General features: G+C 41.3%; 1 protein-coding gene across 2 annotated transcripts in view; it reads right to left on the bottom strand.

Moving 5' to 3' along the window:
- The window catches only part of RECK (reversion inducing cysteine rich protein with kazal motifs), a 62,326-nt gene extending 44,911 nt beyond the window's left edge, over window positions 1-17,415 (bottom strand). For both annotated transcript variants that reach the window (XM_045841021.1, XM_045841022.1), the window contains exons 1-4: window positions 17,274-17,415; window positions 9,216-9,274; window positions 3,626-3,700; window positions 2,680-2,716 (exon numbers count right to left, since the gene is read on the bottom strand). In XM_045841021.1, coding sequence (XP_045696977.1) covers window positions 2,680-2,716; window positions 3,626-3,700; window positions 9,216-9,274; window positions 17,274-17,373 — 271 coding nt within the window. In that variant the 5' untranslated portion in view covers window positions 17,374-17,415. The remainder of the gene's footprint in view (window positions 1-2,679; window positions 2,717-3,625; window positions 3,701-9,215; window positions 9,275-17,273) is intronic.
- Window positions 17,416-17,662: the final 247 nt, after the last annotated feature.

The raw sequence follows: 17,662 nt of genomic DNA, 5'->3' as shown, positions 1-17,662 counted from the left end.
AAACTGTATGATAGCCTTCATAGTTCAGAGATACATAAAACATTCTCCCATTTTTCAAGACACTAGTTTTAATTAGAATTGGAAAATGAGTTTTAATTATAGAAGACCATGAATACCAGGCTAGGGAGTTTGGCTTTCATTCCAATGGAAATGGATAACCCTTGAGGGATTTTTTTTTTGAAGGGCTCGGGAGAGTAGCTATGATGTGCTGAAACACCAGTTATAAGTTCATTACAATATTCTACCCCAAGAATGTAATAAGAAAGGCTTGAACTAAGAGTAGAAGAGACAGACGCAAGATTTTACAAGCTGAGAGTCAATGGAGCTAGAGGAAAAAGCAGCCAAAGAGAACTTGGTTTTCAGTAATGTTGTTACAGGGTGCAGCCAAGAGGGGGGACCCCAAATAGGCATTTGAAATGGGGTCCAGAACTCAAGGTGTCCAGGAGATTTTAAGGTGTCTTCACCCCTTCCCCCACAGGTATGAGTTGGGGGAAGCGGGCACACAGAGCAAGAACATGCAGGGCAGCTTTGCAGCTAATCCATGGCATGGTCATTTAGCATACCTATAGCCTTTGGCTGGTCACTTAGATATGCTAAATAGCTATGGCCATGCTCAAGGCCAGGGGAATGATGAAAAGGGAGGTCCCTCCCAAGATGGGACCTGGGAGGTAGGTCCCCTGAGTTATAGTGCCTGAGTGGGAGCTGGGAGAAGATTGGCTCCATAACATGGGGTGACACCTGCCCAGACCCACGATGGCGACCAGAAAAGCTGGAGAAGACAGCAGATTGAGGGCAAGTGTGTCCAAGTGTAGGAGGAGTCGGAAATGGGGCTGCAGAGGAAGATTGGCCGCGGGGATTTAAAACCCAGACTTGGCGGCCATTGGGAGGGGAGAACCATTGGCTTTAGCAGAGTGGGAAGGACCTCAGCCATTGAGAAAAGAACCATGCAGCTGTGGCAGTGCAGGGAGGACCGCAGTCACTGAAGAGAGAACCATGTGGCTGTGGAGGTTCAGAGAGGATCACAGCCATTGGAGAGAGAGCCACACAGCTTTAGCAGAGTGAAGACTCCTGCATCCCTGAGAGGGAGAACCACGCGGCCTGTACAGAGTGGGGACTCTCCCTTCCCGCAGCCCTGAGAGAGGGAGAACCACGCGGCCTGGACAGAGTGGGGCCTCCCGTGGCCCTGGGAGAGAGGACCACATGCCTGTGCCAGAGTGGGGACCCCCACAGCTTTAGAAGGGGGAACCACCACCTGGTTTTAGCAGAGATCCTGGCGACTCAGCCGAGGGTGCCGGGAACCCAGGGAGGTCTCCCAGTCGAGATGGAGGACTAACTAAGAACCAGAGGGCTGCCTGAGCCATGGACTTCTATTTCCTTTCCTGAGATACGGTACTCTGGACTGGGCAAAGGGGGGAAGGAAGGAAGGACTGTGTGTGTTTGTGGGTGTTTTTAGGGACTTTAGGATTTTTGATAAAGACATTAGGTCACTACTTTAAGTTAGTATAGCATTAAATAAACATTTCCTTTCCTTTTCACAAATCTCTGGCATTGAGAGACGTCTTTCCTAGGGTGGCGGACATAAAGGACCCGGGGCCTTCTTTCAATAATAGTATATCGTCCCAGGCCCCCCTTGTTGTGTTTCTGTAACAATGTCATTACCATGACAGACAACTATAAAGTGAGTTTGGCCCTGACTGGTGTGGTTCAGTGGATCGAGTGCTGGCCTGCAAACCAAAAGCCCTAACTAGTTTGATCCCCAGTCAGGGCACATGCCTGGGTTGCAGGCCAGGTCCCCAGTTAGGGGCATGCAAGAGCCGATCGCTGTATCTCTTGTGCATTGATATTTTTCTGCCTCTCTCTCTTCCTCCCCCTCTCTCTAAAAATAAATAAATAAAACCTTAAAAAAAAAAAAAAAGATGAGCTTGGTTTTGGATTTGCACTTCAGATACCACCTGGATGTAGAAATCCAGGTAGAGACATCTAGAAGTCACAAACAATGACCTTGGACTTGAAAGTTACCTTTCCAGAGCTGATTAGTTAGCAGAGTAGGTGTGAGTGGAGGAAGGAAGACTGTACCCAAGAGGAACCACAGTCCCTGGGCAGGGGCAGAAGAGGACTGGAGGGGGGTGGGTTAAGGGGAGAAAGGTAAGAAAGGGTAAGGCACAGTCACAAGGAATAGTGGTCAATAATATCAAATGTTGCTCAGACTGGTGTTGCTCAGTGTGAGCGTCATGGGTCAGGGCACATGCCTGGGTTTCAGGCCGAGTTCCCCACTGGGGGCGTGCGAAAGGCCAACTGACTGATGTTTCTCTCCCTCTTTTTCTCCCTCCTTAACTCTCTCTCTAAAAATAAATAAATAAAATCTTAAAAAAAAATCAAATTTGTCACAGGGAAGTCAAGGAGAGGAAAAGTTGTAAGATTCAGGAACTAAGAGATCCTGGTGATTTTTCAAAACCAGTTTTGATAGAATAAAAGGTAGAAGTAGAGATGAGAATACAAAGTTAAGTATTGAGTGAAGGAGAATAAAGCATATTTGAAAATTTGGGTGCCTATGGGAAGGAGAGGATAGAAACTCAAGGGTATACAGATAAACTGAAGTTACAGGACTAGAACACAGATTTTACAATAACAATAAGTTTAAAAATATAAAGTGCTAAATGTTACACTTCTATTACTTACCTGGCAAAGATGAATTCATACAACTCCAAATTTCAACCTAAAATTGTAATCACCAAAAGGCTTTTATGTAGATAACCAGTACCTAAATGACACTTAATTTCTACAAAAATGTACATCTGATTTGATTATGTTTGTATCTATAGAGTCAATGTTCTAGGAAAATACGAGTATTAACCAGCTATTCAGGGGCAAAAAAAAAACATGCAAGATATCTTGCTCTTTTCCCATCTTCTCATCTAACAGCACTGAAGGTTAGTCTGGTTACTCAGGATGCGCAATGTAACCACTACCTCTACGTACAAAGACAAAAGTGTCTGTAAAGTGACTAGAGGAAAATGTATCAGTCAGAACTGTGTGGCCACCATCTCCCCCCTCCCTCTCACACGTTGTAAATAAGCTGCCATATCTAAAGATGCTCGCTCATGGCAAGCTCAGACTCTTAGCCTGGTTCATGAGCATCCCAGATGCTGAGGGTGACCCAAGCATTAGAGACATTTAAGTTACATGATTCAGACAGGCAAGCAATACATTTATTGTATACCAGAAAATGGGAAGGCAGGAATAATGAAAAAATCACATATTTCCCCTCACCTGAAATACAACTTTTCAAAATCAAAATAAATATAAAATTAATATAGTTATCATAAAATTTTCAAAATATAGTAAGTAAAATTCCAAATTCTAGATAAACTATTATAATGACATGTAACTAGAATAAATTTGTATTTAATATTGTTTTTACCTGTATCATAGAATAAACAATAAAAGTGAAAGACATATTTTACCTAGCATTTGTGTGAAGATCTTTTTAAAGTACCTAGATAAATCTAACATTACTTTGACCACAAACCACATTCACACTGAAAATTTTGCTAAATCTAAAAAGAACTCATTCGATGACTTCATTTAGACAAAAGTTCCCACAGTTAAGTTAAACAAGACCTACCATTGTTTCAGGGCAATAATCTGGGGCTCGCTGCAACAGATGTTTTAGTCGGGATTCACTTTTTGAGGAGAATATCTATTTGACAAAAGAAAAAAGTTTGTGTGGCGCTTTCTCATGAGAAATAAAAAGAGATTAAAATGTATTATATTCTAGATTTATGGGTTGTCTAGAATACCTTCCAACTTCCTTTAATAAATGAAAAACCTTTGGAAACATCTAACTTAAACTGATGTAACATTTCTTGGGTAGTTTGGCAAATAACCAAGAAAGTCCAAATATAACAAGTCCAGGCCCTATTTTCTAACGACCAAAAATGGGTAAAACAGGACCACCAAACTGGAGCCTGGGAGAAAAAGAAAGAAGAAAATAGAAAAGATGAAAAAAATGATAAATTCATTCTAAACTATTCTACAAACTGCTTTAAGTCAACTGACCACAATCAAAAATAGACTGTTATACCTTGATACTGGTAAAGAACAAATTTGTGAACAGCATTATGGCATAAACTTCTCTGCAAAATGCCATAAAATAGAGACAAAGCCATTTTTTAATACAGATGCCCAGGAGCTGACAAGTTCATTAACAAAGCTGGCTATATGGTTCACTTCCAAACCAAATTTTAGTTAACCACAATTTGACGTCTCAGTAAATTATAAATCATTATGTATATCAGACACAACTTCATGGTGACCTACAAACAGTTAGGGCTGTAAAGCCCATAAATGCTAACAAGGACAATGAAAAAGGGTTTATCTCCAGATAGTTTTAGTAGCCATTTTTCTCCAAACTACCAACTATAATAAGTAAGGAAAGCTAGAATATTACCATTTTGCAAACCCTAGTGAATTAATGCATTCAGGCTATTATCAAAGGCGACTGATCACATTACAAAAAGAGACAACCAGTCACAGTATTGCTTATGAGGAAGACTTAGCAAACAAAATCAAAACAAAACCTAACCTGAATCTGATCAAGCCTCTGGATCTATTTCATAAGGTAGCTGGCTAGCCATGTGTGGCTATTTAAATTTAAACTGAAATTATTAAAATGAAATAAAATTAAAAATTCAGTTCCTCACCCTGGCTGGGTGGATTAGTTAATCTGGAGTGTCATCCGGTGCACCAAACTGGCTGCAGGTTTGATTCCCAGTCAGGGCACATACCTAGGTTGTGGGTTTGATCCCCAGTTGGGGCACATACTGGGCAACAGATCTATGTTTATGTTTCTCTCTCCCCACCACCCCTTTCCTCCTTCCCTAAAATCAATAAAAACATAACCTTTGGTGAGGATTAAAATAAGTAAAATAGGACTTCCAGCCAAGATGGAGGCATAGGTAGACACACTGTGCTTCCTTGCATAACCAAAAGGACAACAAATTTAAAAACAAAAAACAACCAGAGCTGACAGAAAAACGAACTGCATGGAAGTCCGACAACTAAGGAGTTAAAGAAGAAACATTCATCTAGACCGGAGGGCAGAGAGGACTCTCGGCAAGGCAGTGGCTGGTAGGCAAGGTGGCGGCTGGCAGACTTCGGACTGGGCGGACTGGATGGTCCCACATTCGTGTGCAGATAAACCGAGAGGAACAACTCAGGAGCAGGATAGACTGTGCAATCCAGGATTCCAGCGCAGGGAAATAAAGCCTCAAACCTCTGACTGAAAACATCTGTGGGGAGTGAGGCAGCAGCGAGAGAAACTCCCAATCTCACAGGAGAGTTTGTTGGGGAGACTCGCAGGGTCCTAGAATATACACAAACCCACCCACCCAGGAATCAGCACTAGAAGGGCCCAATTTGACTGTGGGTGGTGGGAGAAGTGACTGAAACCCAGCAGATAGTGCAGCAAGTGGCCCTGTTCTCTCTCGGACCCCTCCCCCACATACAGTGTCACAACCCAGCAATGTGGGTTGCCCCACCCTGGTGAACACCTAAGGCTCCACCCCTTATACATAGCAGGTGTGAGGAGACAAAAAAGAAAAAGGTCCAAATGACAGCAGATCAAAAGCTCCAGAAAAAATATGACTAAGTGATGAAGAGATAGCCAACCTATCAGATGCAGAGTTCAAAACACTAGTAATCAGGATGCTCACAGAAATGGTTGAATGTGGTCGCAAATTAGATGAAAAAATGAAGGCTACACTAAGTGAAATCAAGGAAAATGTACAGGGAGCGAACAGTGACAGGAAGGAAACTGGGACTCAAATCAATGGTGTGGACCAGAAGGAAGAAAGAAACATTCAACCAGAACAGAATGAAGAAACAAGAATTCAAAAAAACGAGGACAGGCTTAGGGAACCTCCAGGACATCTTTAAACGTTCCAACATCAAACCATTGGGGTACCAAAAAGAGAAGAGGAAAAGCAACAACTGGAAAAATTATTTGAACACATAATAAAGGAGAACTTCCCCAATCTGGCAAAGGAAATAGACTTCCAGGAAGTCCAGGAAGCTCAGAGAGTTCCAAAGAAGTTAGACCTAAAAAGGAACACACCATGGCACATCATAATTACATTAGCCAAGATTAAAATGAAGGAGCGAACCCTAAAAGCAGCAAGAGATAAGGAGACAGGTACCTACCAAGGAGTTCCCATCAGGCTGTGAGCTGATTTCTCAAAAGAGACCTCACAGTCAAGAAGAGGCTGGAAAGAAGTATTCCAAGTCATGAAAGGCAAGGACCTACATCTAAGATTGCTCTATCCAGCAAAGCTTTCATTTAGAATGGAAGGGCAGATGAAGTGCTTCTCAGATAAGGTCAAGTTCAAGGAGTTCATCATCACCAAGACCTTATTATATGAAATGTTAAAGGGACTATCTAAGGAAAAGATAAAAGATATGAACAGTAAAATGACAACAAAATCACAGTTATTAACAACTGAACCTAAAACAAAAACAAAAACAAAAACAAACTAAGCAAACAACTAGAACAGGAACAGAATCACAAAAATGGAGATCAAATGGAGAGTTATCAGCAGGGGAATGGGTGGGAAGAGAGGGGGGAAAGGTACAGAGAATAAGTAGCATAAATGGTAGGTAGAACATAGGGGAAATTAGGAATAGTACAGAAAATAGTATAGGAAATATATATAAGTTCTTTGGCTTCTATTTCCTAGAAGCCAAAGAACTTATATATAATGACCCATGGACATGAACTAAAGGGGGTGGGAGATGCAGGTGGGAGGGGGTGTGCAGGGCAGAGGGGAATAAAGGGGGGAAAATGGGACAAGTATAGCTGCATAATCAATAAAATAATTTAAAAAATAAAATAAGTAAAATAAATTTAAATTAAAAATGTTTTAAATCTCTGACTTAAGCTACACTGCTCCAGTCAATCTAGAAATATTTATGCAGAGTTTTTCATATTAACACTATTCTAAGAAGAGAGGGCTTCAGCATAAATAAAGCACACAAAATCCCTTCTCTAGAGCATCTCTTCTAACAGTTAAAAAACAAAACAAAACAACTAAGGGTCTTGCCCTGATTGGTGTGGCTCACTTGGTTGGGTATTATTCTGCAAAATGAAAGGCTGTTGGTTCTATTCCAGGTCCAGGCACATGTGGCCAGGAGCATGCAAGAGGCCACCGGTTGATGTTTCTCTCCCTCTTTCCCCCTCCCTTCACCCTCTCTCTAAAAATAAATAAATAAAATTCTTTAAAAACCGAGGGCCTTTTCTCAGACCTCAAACTCCTTGACTTTTCTCTGGCATCTGATACTTTACTTTACTGGCTACTATAAAACACCAGCCTGACTCACATAAATTCAAATTCTAAAGTTTTAATTCCAAATCTCCAACTGTCTTCACATGGTTTTCAACGATAATTCAGCAACTCACCTTCCCCCAAGCCAAATCTTTTCCCCAACCTCCCACAACCCTCAGGGATACTACTATTCACTCTAACCCAAAACCTAATTGTCATCAGGACCCTACCCTGTCTTCATTCTCTACTGAAGAAATAATCATTCCTCACTCCTGATATTTCCTTTCATTCTGAATGAGCTCTGCTAGTTTTATCAGCCTTGCCTCTCTCTACATGGCTCACGCAGTCCCCCAGTAATTGTGAAGACTGACTAACTAACCCTTCTGCCGAGTGTGGCAGGAGGAAGTACACATATGTAACCCAGACTTTACCTCTCCTCCTCTGGGAGTAAATCTAATTCTGTAGTTTAGCGTCTATCTGGAGATAAAAGTTACACTCAACATTTGTGTAACTAGTAATAAAAGTAACACCTGGAGTCTAAATTGCCTTATTTCTTTGTCTTATTTCTCAACTAAACAACTAGGTCAGGGAAGAATGCTCCTTATTAGGGTAACTAATTTGCCAAGTTATAGAATTTCTAACATTTCTGAGTTTAAGAAATTAGACTTTGCCTGCTGCAGGTGCTTCATAAAAATCATTCACCCTATTGAACACCTAGTGGAAAAAACAGAACAAAGCAGAAAGTCAGGAAAGCAGTGTTTCCAAACAGCTCCCTTATGGTGACAGCATCAAGGGGCCGTTTTTGGTTTCAAAAGCTATTTTTCTGGCAATAAATTAGCAGAGAACAATGTGCAATGTGTTTCGACATGAATTCTCAGGCAGCTCTTTAGACGAGCCAAGTCACTGTCTCGTTTTATAATTAGAAAGTATCTTGCAAAATCTTTCTACATTCATAATATTGTTTGAAGCAACTTCTAATCTCAGTTAGATAGCTTTCTCAGTTCTAGTCAGTGACAAAATCCACATAATTACTTGAAAACTCCTCCAAAAGACGAGTGAGGCCATCAATTCTCAAGCACTAAGGCTCGAACTACACAACCAAGATGGTGAAAGAAAGGTAAGAAGACTTTATGAACAGGCAGGTATTGTCTCAGTAGAACTTGCCTGAAAAGGCTCAACCAGAAAAATTCAAACATAAAGTTTCAAAAGTAGTACAATGAATATCTAGTCTTCATCTACATTGACCCACTATTAACATTTTGCAATATTTACTCTAACTCTCTGCATAAAAACACATTATTACTAATATTTTGATAAAACATTTTACAATTCATTACAGCTACAATATTCATTCCTAAATTCCAGCACATACCTCCTAAGAACAAGAACACCATCCTACCTCATCACAACACAACCACCAAATTCAGGGTTACAGCACTGATAAAAATACTATTATAGCCCATATTCAAATTTCACCAATTTATTCCAATAGTGTCCTTTATAGCAATCTTTTCCTTCCAGGGTCCAGATCATGCTTTGCATCAAGTTGTCATGTCTCTTTAGTTTCCTTTCATCTGGAAGTTTCTTATAGCCTTTGTTTTTATAATTCTGACATCTTTTTAAAGAAACAGTATTACAGGCTTTTGTTCTGAGGAACATCCCCTTGTCTGGGCTTACCCTATTGTTTCTCATGGTCAGGTTGTGCATTTTTGACAGAAATTCTACATGAGCTACTGTGCTCTTTTGCAGTGCATCATGTCAGCAGACACATGGTAATTTGTTCCATTACTGGTGATGTGAACTCTGTTCACTTAAGGTGCTGTGCAGGGTTTCTCTGAAACAATTCTACGTAATAAACAGTTACTAATATCCTCCAGAGTTACGGTGTAAGCTTACCTGTTCACATACATCACGGCACATTTGATTATCCTTTGAATGGTCACAACACAATGCACCTAGGAAGAAAACAGAAATACCCGATGTTGCCCACTTCAGGTAAACAAGACAGTTAAGCTAAATCGAATGGCTACACATTTATTCGAGATTATTATTATTATTATTATTCATTTTAATTCAACAAACCTTTACTATGTATCTTGGCTTCTTGGACAGTGCTAGGTAGCCAAGCCAAGGACAGTGCTAGGTTGGTTCTTGCCCCCAAAATTTATGGTCTAATAGGGGAGACTGTCATGTAATAATAGCTAATGTATTATGTACTTTCCACATGCCAGAATTTTACTTAGTTTGCTTTATACATTATCTCATTCAACCCTTACAATTGCCCTGTGGACTCTATTCCCTTATTATACCTATAATGTAAAGTTGAATACTTTTTTAAAAGACAGTAAATTTTGTTTTGGACATGTTCAATTGAAGATTCCTACAGGACATCCAGATGGAAATCCCAGTAAAGTCAAAAACCCAAGCTTGAAATGCAGGTAGCGCCAAGTCTGAAGATCCAAATTTGGAATCATCAGTATAAAGAAGGTAAAGAATGAATGACATTGCCTAGGGAGAGTTTCTAGTGAGAAGTGAACACAATGTCAAATTTTAAAGAACAGCAGTTTCTGAGATGTGAGAAGAAACAAAGAGGAGTTTGAGATGGAACAGAGAGATAGCAAGAAAGACATCACAGACGAGGGAGTAGCTAGTGTCACACCCCAGAATTGTCAGTTAGATTGAAGACTTAGAAAAAGAAATGGATTTACTAATTAGGAGGCCCTCAGTGACCTCCCCAATGTACTTTCTGTGGAGTTGGTTGACGTGAATGACATTAAGGAATAAACCAGAAGGGAGGAAGTATAAACAGCAAATCCAGGCTCTCAAGAAGTCTAGCAGTGATGGAAGTAAAAGAGTGGTGGTCACAGGAGGATGCAAGATATAGGGAAGATTTTTCCTGTTTGTCTGTTTGTTTGTTTGTTTAAAGAGTAGCCTTTGTCCCTGGTTCCTGGAGACTCTGAATCCTTGGAATTTCCAGAGCAATAGGAATGTCTTTGTTATGCTAATGAGGTGGACCAAGGTCTCACCCAGATGTATTCAGGACAAGGACTGGCAGTGCTAGAAAGATCAGCCTAGAGATAAGAGGTTTTCAGATAGCTGCATGATTTCATCTCTGACCTCCCAACTTCCAGCAGGACAGAAGAACTGGAGATTGAGTTCAACCACATGGACAATAAATAATTCAATTAATAATGCCTAAGTGATGGAATCCCAATAAAAACTCTAGATACACTCTTGCCCTCTAATTAATGATTTTCTATAGAATTACTAAAACAGAACGCATATGTTCGAAACCATTGATGGGGAAAAACTGAACCTGAGCTGATACTGGAAAAAGGTCATTCTAGATTAAAAAAAAAAAAAAAAAGACAGTTAATAAAAAAATCCGATCTTAATTGTAGTCACATTTGTTTTCAAAATGATAAAGTGAATGTCTAGAAATTGACATTCACTTTAAAAAACATTTAAATGACAATTGCAACTACAACTTATAAATGCATTCTTTCAATTTTTCATTTATCCCTGTAAATATTCGTGTGTGTGTGTGTGTGTGTGTGTGTGTGTGTAGACTACCATATTTTGCTGTGTATACAATGCACTTTTTGCCCAAATTTTTGAGGGGAAAACAAAGGACATGTATTATACATGGGTAGTGCCTGAAATAACTCGTATCTGTTCTTGTGTTTTGTAATTATTTGCTACATAAAATGTCTTGCCCTGGCTGGTGTGGCTCAGTGGACTGAGTACCAGTCTGCGAACTGAAGGGTCGCCTGTTCGATTCCCAGTCTAGGGTGCACGCCTAGGTTGAGGGGCAGGTCCTTAGTGGGGGGCCCTGCAAGAGGCAACCACACACTGATATTTCCCTCTCTTCTTCCTCCCTTCCCCTCTCTAAAATTAATAAATAAAATCTTAAAAATAAATGCTACGATTCCTTTGTAATACAAAAAACAAGCATCTAAATATAAATAATTAATTGAATTAAAAATTAAAACAAAAGATTTTTTCCTGAAAGTTTGGGCCAAAAACATGGGTGCACATTATACATGGTGAACTATGGTATATCATCAGCCAATGAAGAGCCAAACCCAGTAAAATGATCACCCATATACCCAGCCACCTGAATTCAATATTGCTAATATTTTGTCATCTCACCACACTTACTTACCTATCTATCTGGACATACACGTGTATATTTTTTGTGAGTCCTTTGTAAGTTACAGATACCCTTCTCCATTGCTTGCATCATACTACACTGTTGCAACAACCCGTTATATTCATTTGATTCTACTGCCAATGTGATAGCCAGATCTTCTCATCAGGGGCATTTTAAATTTTTAAAATCTAACCTCCCCTTTCCCTCACATTCTAGCATTTTTTTTTAAACAAAGAAAGCCTTCATTTACACAGCTTTCTGCTTGAAACGCTTGGTGCCCTCCTTCTGCTGACTTAAATCTCACCTCAACTCATAGCCTTTCTTCTCCCACAATCCAAGCCATGTTGGTTTTGGGATAGGTTTCTTTCTTTTTCTTTCCTTCTTTCTTCTCCTTCTCCTTCTTTTTTCTGTCTAAGGCCCTACTATTTAGTCAGGACTAGAAACTTGAACATTTTAACTCTTCTCTCATCATTTCATGTCTGTAGTTAGGGCATCCCCAGATTGGCTGTAAACTTCTAGTACCCATTCAGCACAGTGCTCAGCTCAAAAAATTTTTATTTAAAGGTTAATAGGTAATAATTTCCTAGTTATGCAATGTCTTTTTATCAGGAAAAAAGGCACAAAAAGTGGTATTTTCCTCACTGTATCACTTCATTATTGCATTTCATATAGTGACCAACCCATAATTTAACAAACATCATGAGTTTTCAGCCTAGGTCAAAAGGTAAATTGATCCCAATCATACACTCAGGCACAGAGATATGCAACCAGTTGGTGGTGGACTCTGCACCTATAAGGTTAAGAAAAGTCGAGGCAGCGAAAATTGAGGTTTTATGGTGGTGCAGACACCTTGAGTTAAAAGAGGAAGTTGGTTGATGGACAGTGGGAAATGCAAGAGATACATGGGATAGAACCAACCACAGGTAGAGAGAGACTGTCTCCAAAAGTCGTTTCCAGTTCCCACAGAGTCTCTAAGGGTTGTGCTGTACTGAATTTCCCGCCCTTGGATTTCTGTAAATTCTGTTAGAAGGTATGTAACTAGCTCCCCTAGCCCTTGGCTTCTGTTCCTTTGGGAGTCAAAAGAGCCTTAACCCAGACATTCATCATTATGAAACTAAAGCAAATGACTCTTCTTAAGGTCTTCTCCCTAGATGCTAATAGCCAGTCTCCTTGGATAATTCTCTTCCCCACTCTATCCTCCCATTTACATCTAGAAGTGTGACTGTAAAAATAATAAGCAAACAAACATGAGTGTGAATGTCTAGCTTCCAGTGGTATATTATATAGTCATAATGTTTCTCTTAATACCACCCTTTTCTTGAAGTCTTCCTCATGTTACTTATGTGCTTTACAATATCCAACATATTATGCTATATACTTGACTAAATCACATGATTTTTTTCTCAGATATATCCTTCAGATTTAGAATATAAATGGATATGCACTAATATAACCACATAATATTATTGATGTAGATATACATTTCGGGTGATATTTAATGTGTGAATGTCCCACTAAGCCATAAACCCTAAGAAAGCAGAGACAATGTTTTCACCTACCCTTTACATCTAGTGTCTATCATAGTTGTCTGGCACTATTACCAGCTTAATAAATATTTGCTGAATGGATTACTGACAGGTATGAACCTTAGCTTAATAAGCAATGGACCTGGGGGAGTTATTCCTAATATCTATCTTAAATATGTTCAAAAAATGGAACTTTCAACTCTTCCTGGCTCATTTGCCAACCTCCTCCAATCTGCTCCTCCCCATCATCCTGACCTCAGCAAATGGTATTATTTTTCACTTAGTTGCTTAAGGTAAAAATCTGTGAGTAATCTCTAATTCCTCCTTACCTCACTTCCCACATCCAATCCATCAGCAACATGCCCTGAATCTCTCTTCTACCTTCACCACCACTCTGCTCTGTCACCATTATCTCCTGCTTCAACTACTGCAATGGGCTTCTCTAGTCACCCTGTTTTTACTATCCACTATAATCATTTTTCTAAAAACTCAGAAGCCAGAATTATCTAAAATATAAACCAAAGCACACATCTCTTACTTAAAAATCTATTGGTTTTTATCTGTACATGCAATAAAATCCACAATCTGTATGTGGCTTTTTGCAAGGCTCAGCACCATTTAGCTCTAGCCTACTCTCTTGTTCATTTTGTCACAACCATACTAATCTTTTGCTCCTTTTTGCTTTAGGGCCTCTGCACTTTTTGGTCCCTTCTCATCTTTCCTAAGGACAGCACCTTCATGTCTTCAGATCTTGGTTCTGAACTACACCTTCTAAAACAGGCCTCTCATCATCACTATATAAAGAACCACCCTCCCTGTACTCACACAATTCTCTATGTTATCATCTGGTTTCCTTCACAGCATAATTATCACTACCAGAAATCATTTTATTTATCTGTTTATTTTCTATCTTTCCTCACTAGAATGTAAGCTCCTCAAGAGCATCAATCCTACATCTAGAATAGTGCCTGACATATAGTAAGCACTAAATAAATATTTCTTGAATAAACAAATACCTGCATTATCTTTTTTGTTTTTCTAAAACCCACATTTTTACTACATAAAAACCACCTCCTGACATCATCCTACTTTCTTCCAGAAGTAGCATGAAAGATTGCTGAAATCCATGGATATAAGACAGGAACTTTTAGCAGCATACCAGAATAAACTGTCATAGCTGGTCTACCACCAATCTTGTTCTTTCTGCAATGTGTGGGCCAAGATACTTCTTTGGAAAGAAAATCTGTTTATTAATTTCCTCTAGATGGCCATTTGCTTTTTCTAACTTAAAATTTATTACATTCTTTTTTCAGGATTCTGGGCTATTTCATAATTCCTTAAATGTCAACTTATTGAAATCTAGCCCTTAATTTTACATCGTTCCCTCTTATGTACTATTTATTACAAAAGTCTTGAAAAGAAATAGCTATTATCAGATGCCATGACAGACCCACCACAGCTTACGGTCCCATCCGGTCCTTCATCCTTCCAAGGGAACACTGGAAGTGGAGGGGGGGGGGGGTGGGGCGGGGGAGGGGTTGGAAAGGGGAGGGATTAGAAAGTACACTGGAATAGAAGGTGTAGCATTACTCCCATGAAGAGGGTGTAGCCAGACTTCTCAAGAGATAATAATCATTGAGCAAGTAATATCACTCCCTCACCTCTACCACCCTCCCCAAGAATAGGAATGAAAATCTCTAAGTCAGAACAGATAAGACTTATACCAGGAGACAGGAATATCCCACCTTTAACAGGATAAGGACAGAGGAAAGAAGACAGAGCAGGAACACAAGCTTAGCCTTCACTGAAATACAATGTAATATTGTGTTCTCAATTTTTGTTTAGGATTGAAGAACATTTTCTACACGTTGTACAGATATATAGTGGAAGCTTCTGTCCATTGTGTTACTCAATGGCCTTTATGTAAAGAATCAAGTAATATATGCTTCCCAGAATTTAGTACAAGGGACAAATCTCACATTTAGTCAAACTGAAATTTTTCTTTTCATCAAATATACAAACTCTGTGCTGTCATGGACTTGGAGAGCTGGCTAGGCCTTTAGGAATCATCTAACCTACTGTTTTCTAAAATGTGCTTTCGGTGCTATAAAGGAAAAGGAGTTCTATAAGCAAACAGGTTTCTATCTTTCTATAATAATGTACTTATATAAATCATGTTAAATTAATTAAACAAGGAGGTCATTAGACTGAGGTGGCTTTACTGTCTTAGCGGTCTACCCAAGAAAACTGACACCTAAGCCTAATACCCACCTAAACCTGAAATATCCTAATGCTAAGAAATTGAAACAGCCACCTAGGCTTTCCCAAATGAGGCATCCACTTAAGCTATACTAATCAAATAATTTTTTTGCTTTGCTTCCTCCCACCTCTCCTCTTCCAAAGTCTTTCCTGGAGCTCCTGTCACTTCCCTTTTGGTGTGGCCCATTTAAATCAATTGCTGAATCAGTTTATTCATTAACAGTCATGTAATACAAAATTCATCCTTTTAAAGTGTATACAATTCCGTTGTTTTTAGTATATTTGTGGAGTTGTGCAACTATCACCACCACAATTTAACTTTAGAACATTTTCATCACCCTAAAAAGAAACACCATACCCACTGGCAGTCACTTCCCCGTTCCCTCAGCAAACCAGTTGCTTTACCACAGGAATCCCTGGACTCTCTATTGGAAATCTAACATGTTTTGTGAATTTTAAAGAAAGGGGTAAGATGTGCAGTGTTTCCCCAACTTATTTAATAGCTAACATTTCAGTGCTTACTATATGCTATTCTAAATGCTACTCATGTATTACCTCAGTTCTCAAAAAAATCTGACATATATATTATAAATGTGGATATTAAAGCACAAAAAGACTAAGACTGCATAACCTGTTGCTGTGTTCATAACCACTTCACTCTGCTATCACCCACAGAACTGACTAGTTGTGAGAGGAAAATGAACGACTAACTAGTATTCTATGGACCATAACTTTGGAAATGCTTTAGTTCCTCTCTTTAACTTAATGAGACAAATGGGGCCCCAAAAGGTAAGCTGATTTAGCCAAGAATACACAGCATTTTCTCTCTCCCTCTCCTATGGTTTCCATCTAATTGACAGCTAAATTTAGAACCCAATTACAATGAATTAATCCCAGGTTCCTGCCGTAATTCTCTCCCTTCTTGCCTTAAAAAAAGGGGGGAAAACCTTTACCATTGTACATTACCTTAAAACCCTGTTGGGGTGGTTTTTGCTCTTTCTAGGTGTAAGCTCTTGCAGTAAGCAATGCACTGCTTCACCACTTTTGCACGTATAAATCTCTGCCATTCTTTACCGTCTAGTGCAGTTGGGGAAACACTCAGTTTTCCTACCTCCTCAGGTGGACGTCGTCTCACTCCCTCTGCGCACCCACAGCCCTTCACCTCCCCCGGACACTCCTGCGCTGACTTCCAGCTGCTTGTGTCCTGCAGTACCGCACTTCCTGACCGGAGAGCTACTGGAGGGCAGACGTTCGCATCGACCCCTAAAAGCCCAGCACGGGAGAGACGCTCAGAGAGTACTGAAATACTTTCCTATCCATACCGGGTTTAATTCCCCCAGATCAAGAAAAAAAACTCTCCTCCAGCCTGCCTGCCTGCCTGCCTGCCAGCGCTCAGAGAGCGGGGCTGCCCGATTCTTAATGTCCCTCGCCGGAGCCCGGCGCTGTCTCGGACGCACAGTGCACCCGCAGCGAACCGCAGCGGAATCGGATTTAGAAGGGGTGGGTGTATTCTCTTCTGAGACGAACCCTGCGGGCTGTTGGGCCCCTCACCGCTCGCTGCCCGAGGTCTGCCTTTCCGAACCCAGCGAGGGTCAAGTAACAATAACTGGTCGGGACGGTGGTGGGTGGGTGGGTGCACCTACAAAACCCAGCCAACCCTCGCGACGATCCTGGGCAAAGGCATTTCTCGCCCTTTTCTGAGAGACCAGAGTCTGTCGAGGAGATAAGGGACGAGCTGGGGTCCCCTGTCTGGTGGGGACAGAGCAAGGCCTCGAACATGGGTCACAGCTGCCAGTTCAGCAGATCTTCGGGGCGGGGAGAGCGAGGGTGCAGAGGAGTCCTCTCTCGTCCAGCCTCGGCACCCTTTCCTGCCGCTGGGACCTCCGGCCCCTGGGTCACCGGACGTCGGCCGGGTCCGGGGGTCCCGCGCACCCCTGCCCCCAGCCCCGCGCCATCTTGGAGCGCTGAGGCGGCCGCTCCGGACCGCCCCGAACCGCTACTTCAGCACTTACTCACCCACACTGCCGGGGGACAGGGCCCCTGACACCTCCGCGATCCCCGTTACCGCCAGCAGAAGCAGCAGCGGAACTCTCGGGGACGTCCGGCCGGTCGCCATGTCCGGGCCCGGAGGTCCAGAACCGCTGGATGCTCGGACCCAGCCAGGCTACCGCCGCAACGCGCTGAGACCCCGCCCCGGCGACCTGGAACTTTGGTGATTGGCTGCGGCTCGCTCAAGCCCCGCCCCAGGCTGTCGAGAGTTTCCAAAACCTGCTGGGGGCGGGAACGTGCCAGTGACCGTGTCTCTTTGTTTTGGGCCAGCTGTGTGTCGGCTCCTGCCGCGGAGAACCCCTGCCAGCCATCTCCTGGAGGGGACTCAGAAGATGTCAAAGCTGGAGGGCCCTTAG

This window comes from Phyllostomus hastatus, unplaced genomic scaffold, assembly GCF_019186645.2.
Source record: "Phyllostomus hastatus isolate PE091 unplaced genomic scaffold, TTU_PhHast_1.1 phas_contig_34, whole genome shotgun sequence".
Classification (NCBI taxonomy): Eukaryota; Metazoa; Chordata; class Mammalia; order Chiroptera; family Phyllostomidae; genus Phyllostomus; species Phyllostomus hastatus.
Note: the sequence above shows the minus strand (reverse complement) of the source record. Positions and strands in the feature narration are given on the sequence as shown.